The sequence below is a fragment of the Olea europaea genome, unplaced genomic scaffold, assembly GCF_002742605.1.
Source record: "Olea europaea var. sylvestris unplaced genomic scaffold, O_europaea_v1 scaffold3101, whole genome shotgun sequence".
In the NCBI taxonomy this organism is placed as follows: domain Eukaryota; kingdom Viridiplantae; phylum Streptophyta; class Magnoliopsida; order Lamiales; family Oleaceae; genus Olea; species Olea europaea.
This window is the reverse complement of record NW_019249757.1, coordinates 51,073-58,346: the sequence shown is the minus strand read 5'-3', so window position 1 is coordinate 58,346 and position 7,274 is coordinate 51,073. Positions and strand designations below refer to the sequence as shown.

General features: G+C 35.1%; 2 protein-coding genes across 2 annotated transcripts; both read left to right on the top strand.

The window, feature by feature from the left end:
- The first annotated feature begins 355 nt into the window (after window positions 1-355).
- LOC111385179 (ATP synthase subunit d, mitochondrial) lies at window positions 356-5,085 on the top strand. The gene is made up of 5 exons (XM_023009552.1): window positions 356-665; window positions 2,237-2,318; window positions 4,146-4,210; window positions 4,525-4,611; window positions 4,737-5,085. The coding sequence occupies exons 1-5, from the start codon at window positions 495-497 to the stop codon at window positions 4,836-4,838; spliced, it is 507 nt and encodes a 168-aa protein (XP_022865320.1). The 5' UTR covers window positions 356-494; the 3' UTR covers window positions 4,839-5,085.
- Window positions 5,086-5,711: 626 nt separating this feature from the next.
- LOC111385180 (vicilin-like seed storage protein At2g28490) lies at window positions 5,712-7,215 on the top strand. The gene is made up of 2 exons (XM_023009553.1): window positions 5,712-6,227; window positions 6,983-7,215. The coding sequence occupies exons 1-2, from the start codon at window positions 5,900-5,902 to the stop codon at window positions 7,213-7,215; spliced, it is 561 nt and encodes a 186-aa protein (XP_022865321.1). The 5' UTR covers window positions 5,712-5,899.
- Window positions 7,216-7,274: the final 59 nt, after the last annotated feature.

Genomic DNA, 7,274 nt, shown 5'->3' with positions numbered 1-7,274 from the left:
TTTTTCTCAAATAAAGGCTAAAATGATAACACAGATGTTTACAAAAACATTTTTTTTTTCCTTGAATCCAAAAAACACCAAATTTAACAACTCAACAAATTATAAAATTTAGAAATATATAGGTCTAGATAGTAGAAATATTTATTTTTTCTCTACAGAAAATTGCATTGTAGGTTCCAATCTTTCCAAAATATGCAAATAGGTGCCTAACTTCAAATTTCGACGCTGCCCCTCCTTAACCTCCGTCCAAATTGAAAGTTTGAGGAACTCATTTGTACTTTTTGTAAAGATTAGGGACCTATTTAAAAAAAAGAAAATAAAAATAAAAAATAGGAATCTGCTAAACTGGAAAAAAGGGATCTCTTGCTGCGTTACAGGTGCGTCCAAGGGAGTAGAGCTATACACACAGTTCACAACCTCATAGCAATTACGTACACCATCTCCGATTCTCCGCCCTAAGTTTACACGATCAACTCAATTAACAGAGAGAGAAAATGAGTGGAGCGGGAAAAAAGGTCGCTGACGTTGCATTCAAGGCCGGCAGGACCATCGACTGGGAAGGCATGGCCAAGTTGTTGGTCTCCGACGATGCCCGCAAGGAATTCGCCACGCTCCGACGAGCATTCGATGAAGTGAACACCCAATTGCAGACCAAGTTCAGCCAGGCACCAACCTTCTTTCTATAGATACGAATGTTTATAAATTTATGGGTATTTGTATGTGTGAATCATTTGGGGTTTGTTTTGGTTGAATGCAGTGCAGATCTGTGGAGCTAATATTTTGTGGGAGTGAAACTGGGTTTTGATGCTTGTAAGCTAGCGATTCTGTTCGGTTGAGATGCACGATGAAATTAATGGAATGGCGTATTTAGTTTTATGAGGGATTGGGCTTATTTCATGTTAACCATTTTCTGGGTTATCTCTGAGGTGGGATAAAATGATGGGGAAAATATTTCTTATATTTTAGTAATTTTCTTACTCTCTTTGTTTTATTGGACGGAATTGAGGCCTTGATTGAAAATGTGATTCAAATTTAAGGACTTTCATTTCTAATTCCAATGTTGAGGGCGTAAGCCTATCTATGGAAATGCAACTATGTGTTTTCCTTGCTAAAATCACTAACCAAATGCAGTCTATCAATTGAAATTCACTTGTCTGAAATTAAATTAGACTATGGGAAATTGACAAAGAGAAAATTGAAACAACTTTTTTTTTTTTTTCACTTTAAATCTGATATTTCAAAATCGCATGTTCATATGTCCGTTTATGGGTTTTCCGAGCAGCGGGTCTTTAACAACTGAACCCAACAAAGTTATATTACTGTAAAGACTTCTTCTTTCTGTGTTAGCTTAGCTTTGGCATTCAAATTTATGTGCGAGAATGGAGGAAAAGTGGAAGTGTGGGTATCATTGGAACACAGAACTAAAAGCAGACTTATTAAATGTTAGATGCAAACTGCACTTTAACAGTGACCGTCTTTGTGAATGTGAAGTTGAAATTGAATAGCATGGAAAGTGGTTTGCCTTGTGTGCTTCTGGAAGTCGTTATTGATGGCAAATGAATGTGAACCTGCAAAATATTTATGTGCTCTACCACATGCAATTCTGCCATGTGATTTTGTCAAGCTGTTTCCTTAATTTACATTTTTACTTGATGCATGTCATTGACTTTCTAGATCTTGTACAACTTAGTAATCATTTCGATAGCACGTGTTTGCAGTAATGTACAATGGAAATGGTACATTTACTTAATATTCTTTATAAATGTTTATACCACATACACACTGACATGACAAATACAGTTTATTGAGTTTTTACTTAACAGTTTTGTGAAATGCCACGTGATTGACCAACTTTTTTCCAGATTAGATTTTAACATAATAAAATTTTGTAAGATTTTCATGTTTCAAAATATCATCTTCAGCCATCATTTAGGTCCATATGAATTTTGATTGTTAGATCTTTTAAAATTTCAGTTACTGTGATTTTCCAAGCATGCTAAGCCTAGAGGGAACATAAAACTACAGATTATTAGATTTTTTTTAGTTTAATTCGTTGTCGTTTTTTCTAGTGGATGTTTATGGTCCAACATAGAAGATTGCACTTTTAGACAACGAGGTATTGCTAATAGCATCCAGAATGTGCAATGGTGCCACTTTCTTCCTTTTCTAATGGCAAGTAGAAGAAATACACGGGAACTGGACTTCTCAAACAAATCTTTCTTTCTTGAATATGCAGGAACCAGAACCCGTAGACTGGGAGTATTACAGAAAAGGGATTGGCTCTCACTTGGTTGATATGTATAAACAAGCATATGATGGTATGTGTCGCGTATTGCCTGGTTTTTTTGTTATTTGTATTTTCCGTGTATTAATTGCTATTTCTTTCTTTTTTCTCTTTTCTGGATTGGCGTCTTCCTGAACTGGATTAATTGTGTCAGTGGTACCGTCCATATTTGTCACGTGATTTTTCCGTCACTTCATAGTTAGAAAAAACATTTCGAATGCCTTCCAGTGAGCTCAATACAAGCAGAATATATAGAGCTAGAATAATACTGTGGATAGTTCTTTGGTTATACTGCTGAACCCTTACAACTGAGTACACAGAAACGACAGATTATACAAAAAATTATAGAAGTACTCTTGAAGTTTGGATAACACAATTGTGATTCAAACTTGCAAAGTACATGTGGCAGGATTTGAAGCGACTCACTTGAAACTTTGGCTGAATTTTATGCTACTAAGATGCTTGAATTTTAGTTTTTCATTACTTACTATGCTTTGAGAGTCGAGGATTAAATTTGTGAGTATTTATTGTCCACGATTCTTATTCTGGTTATAATGTTGTGATTTACGTAAACTTCTAATTGGATCAGAACATTTTGTGGTGGTCGAAGATCTTATATCTTTTAGTTCCTATTTACAGTATTGGTCTTTGTTCTAGTGGGAGATAACTTGGGTTCAAGTTCTTGTGCAATCTCTTCATTTCATACATGAGGTGCATGCTTGGATTTGTTTATAAGTTGCTGACATCATAATTGGTTAGAAATGAGTGATAGATGAGTTAGTAGTTCTGGGTCTTACAAAACGTTTTATTAAAATTAAAGTTTGACCAACATAAATTGTAGAATAATGGAATCCTGCACCAGTGATATTGAACATCAGTTTAGATATCAGCATATCATAGGTCTTATTAAATGGGCTATAATTTCATGTATTTAATTGAACTTGAACTTTAATGCCACTAGTGTTGCCACCTAGACGAGTGTTAAAACACTGGTAGTGCTAAATAGCATTACTTTAAATTATTGGTTAAGGAGAAAAAAACATGCACTAGATATCTGAGTGTGCTGTATTTTTTAAAATTTTTTCTTCTGTCCAAAATATCTAGCACTCTATAAAATCCTTCTTCAACGCCTAAAGCAAATACTTATTAGATCTCATCCCCTCTCAAGATCAGAATCACCAAAACTGCGCTGATCTCTTTGTTCATCAGCTGTAGAATGGAGGTCCCATTTTCTTGAAATCTCTGCTGTTTGTTTTACCATATTTAGATATTTCTGTTAACAAATTTCTCTCGATTCCCAGCCTCACATTCCAAAAATCTAGCCCTGATCTTTCTCCTACTGCCTACTAGTGGAAAAGTTCGAGCATAAGTTTGGCATACATCACTTTGCCTCCCTCTTCTTATTTTTTGGACTTGTTCATTTATACTTTGCATGCTCGATGTCTTGCAGCAATAAACTCGAATTAAAATCATATTTGATGTTTGCCTTATAGCTGATTTGTGAATGAATTTTACAATTTATTGGGTGTATGAAAATAATAATATGCCTGGGAAGACATTAGGCAATCATTATAAAAACTAGGTTGGTATTCTCACATCCTCAATCCTGGAACAAACAGAAAAAACTGGAAAAAGCGTGGAAAATCTCATAATTATGAGTCTTTGTGATGTTATGATATCCAAACTGCCCTGGAATTCATTGACAACAACATGGTTAGTGAATCACATAGATAGAAGCTCGTAAAGCTTCTTTGTAAATCTTCTTTTATCGGGAATTTTGGTTGACCTTAGTTACTGCTATTTTACTTCCATTAACTTCAAGATAGAATAACTGTTCTGTTTTTTTTCTTTTTTTCTGCAGAAGTTAAAATCCCACAATATGTTGACAATGTCACTCCTCAATACAAACCCAAGTTTGATGCTTTGGTAAGAAGATTTCTGGAACTATCGTCATTATTTCTTGGAATAGCCTTTTAGAATTGGTGATTAAAATTAAATATGGAAAACGAGATTGATTTTCTTGTTTTTAAATTCCAAATCATGTAATTCATCAAAGTCTTCAAAGAAGTACATCATGCGACAATCAATACCAACTGTCAAACCTTAAAACATTCTTAAACTAGTCGCAAGTTCTTACTGGATTCTTCTTTAACCAATTATTTCTTTCCTTTTCTTATTCGATATTTCACATTATGAGTGTCAAAGAATCTCATATTGAAATTGCTTGTGAAGAGCTGTAGTTGGTAGAGCTGAAAGAAGCTGAGCAGAAGTCGCTGAAGGAGTCAGAAAGACTGGAAAAGGAAATTGCTGATGTCCAAGAGCTGAAGGTAATGTAGATATACTTCTTTTGCATGCATAAATCTTCATCAACTCACCACCCGTCTCTGCCTTCTCTCGCTCATTTACTATCTCCTCTATATTGGGATATCTCAAATTTTTCTTCGTGTGACAGAGGAAACTAAGTACAATGACCGCTGATGAATACTTCGCGAAGCATCCCGAACTGAAGAAGAAGTTTGATGATGAAATCCGAAATGATTATTGGGGCTATTAGTTTTTGCTTCATGTTGCATTTCTTCTGGACCAGTTTTAATCAAACCTTTTTGAGCTCGTCCACAATTTACGAATAAGGAGGACTATTTTGTTTTGTCCTTTCGTTTCTTGGGTTATTTTTAAGACTGAACCAGGATATACAGTCATTGAGGATTTGTTAATGCAACCTCCCATAGGAGGATTAACATGATGTGTTCAAATATTCAATGTAATTTCGTAATCAGAAAGCATCATGGATTTTCCTAGACTCCTATTAGTATGCAGTACTAGACCCGACTACATGCTTTGAATTTATTTATTTATTTATTTATTTATTTATTTATTTCGATACTTTCCAGTAGTATCTAATCTTGTCTTGATAGTATAACATCCAAAACTTGAACCGTTTTTCTTTCTTGTCCTATTTATTTTTACTACCAAACATGTCACGAAGGTTCAATGGTTTTCACTTTTCAGTTTTCACTAATGAATTTGAATCATGATTTATTTCCAAGACTTGCTTTTCAAATACGTTTCTATGTACTGATCAAATGAGGTTTTGTTATTAAAAAAAGGGAAAGAAACTGGTCGGTTTCTTAGACCAGTCTAGCACGACGCTCGATCGACACCCGCAATCGTGGAACAATTTTCTGTTGGTTGACGCTCAAGTTGATTAGATGAGGAGCTGTCAAATGAGCTTGTTGTAAAGAAAATTTATCATATCTTGTGGTGCACTTCAGGTTTGCAACAGTTGTCGCGGTTCAGGCCAATAAATTTTGCAGAACTAAGCTATTGGACGAAGTAACAGAGAAAAGTCTAATAATCAACTTTGAATTTATTAAGAATAAAACTAATAGAAGTATAATTTAACACAACATGCAAATGCAAAGACTTTGTCTTAATATGAAACCGAAAATTTCTCCTCATATGATAACTGTGTATTTATCTGGTAAATGCCCTCAACGCCTTGAAATCCTGCGTGAAAGCCACCTGTGAACTCTTCCTCTCTCCCTCTACTCTACATAAACTGCTCTTTTTCTTGCAAATTTTGACTGAAAAGTTAGTTTAAAACAATTACTGAAAATGGGAAAGGCTTTGTTTTTGCTACTAGTCGTGGTGTGCTGTGCACTGGTGGCGGGTGTGAGTGGCTATGAAGACGAATGGAGGTGGGAGGATGAAGAAGGTGGTGGAGAAGAGGGTGGCGCTTGGCGGCCGGAAGGAGTTGATTGGTTCTTGTTGCAAGATTCAAAGCAAGTGGTGAAGACTGATGCAGGGAATATGAGGGTGGTGAGGGGTTTTGGAGGAAAATTTATGAAAAGTCCATTGCATATTGGTTTCATTACTATGGAGCCCAAAAGTCTTTTCATACCTCAGTATCTTGATTCCAGTCTCATCCTCTTCATTCGCGAAGGTATTTGTTTTTCTTTAATGGCATGTTTCGTGTATTGGATTAGAAAATACTGATATGATTGATATAGAGTAGATAGTACCATATTGGAATTTAGATAGAATAGAGAGTAAAACATAGATTAGGCATACTAAATATAATTGAAACAATACCGAGAAGATTAGCATCGCCCTGACAAACAAACAAATGGTCATTTGACACTAGATACAGTTGAGACAGATAGCCCTTATTTGGTCCTCATTATAATGAGAATTTGGGAAAAACGTATTTTGAAATAGTAATTTTTTTAGGAGAATGTGTGGTTAAAAAAGAATGAAAAGTTTTGAATTTTCAGTAATGTTATTTTATTAGAGAATGTCTGGTCGATAAAAAGCGAGATAAACATGTGCTACATAAGATTGTAGTGGAGAAACGTGTACTGCTGTGTGTCCAATATCGAATACCAAAAACGTTTATGTGTTAGCCTGTTGATTGCTTAATAATTTTAATTCATATGCTACTTCACAGATTAAGATATGCTATGTGCGGTTTTCCCAATTGTTCATTCATGAGAATCTGGCAAATGTCACTATAAATATTTTTTAGGCCCTTCTATTGTGTAACTTCTTTAATGTCTCAAGCGATGGATTGACACCGAAAAGTGGCACCACGATTTACCTTTCAATTAAAAGATCTAGCGGAATTATATTCTACTGCTATATATCTCTAGATTTGATGATTGATTGATGAAGATATGAATCCGATCATACTGAATGCAGGGGAAGCAAGAATCGTGCATATCTACAAAGACGAATTGGTTGAAAAGCACTTAAAAGCTGGAGATATCTATAGAATTGAAGCAGGCTCGGCTTTTTATCTGATTAATGCGGCAGAAAGTCAGATACTACATACAATATGCAGTATCGACACATCCGAGAGCTTGGGATGGCACACATTCCAGGTACAATCCGAGTATTCATTTCCCTTCTCATTTGTTTCGAGAAATATATGATGATTCATTCCAATTTTCGTTGTAAATTTCTTCTCGATTTTACGGAGAACTTGCAGTGT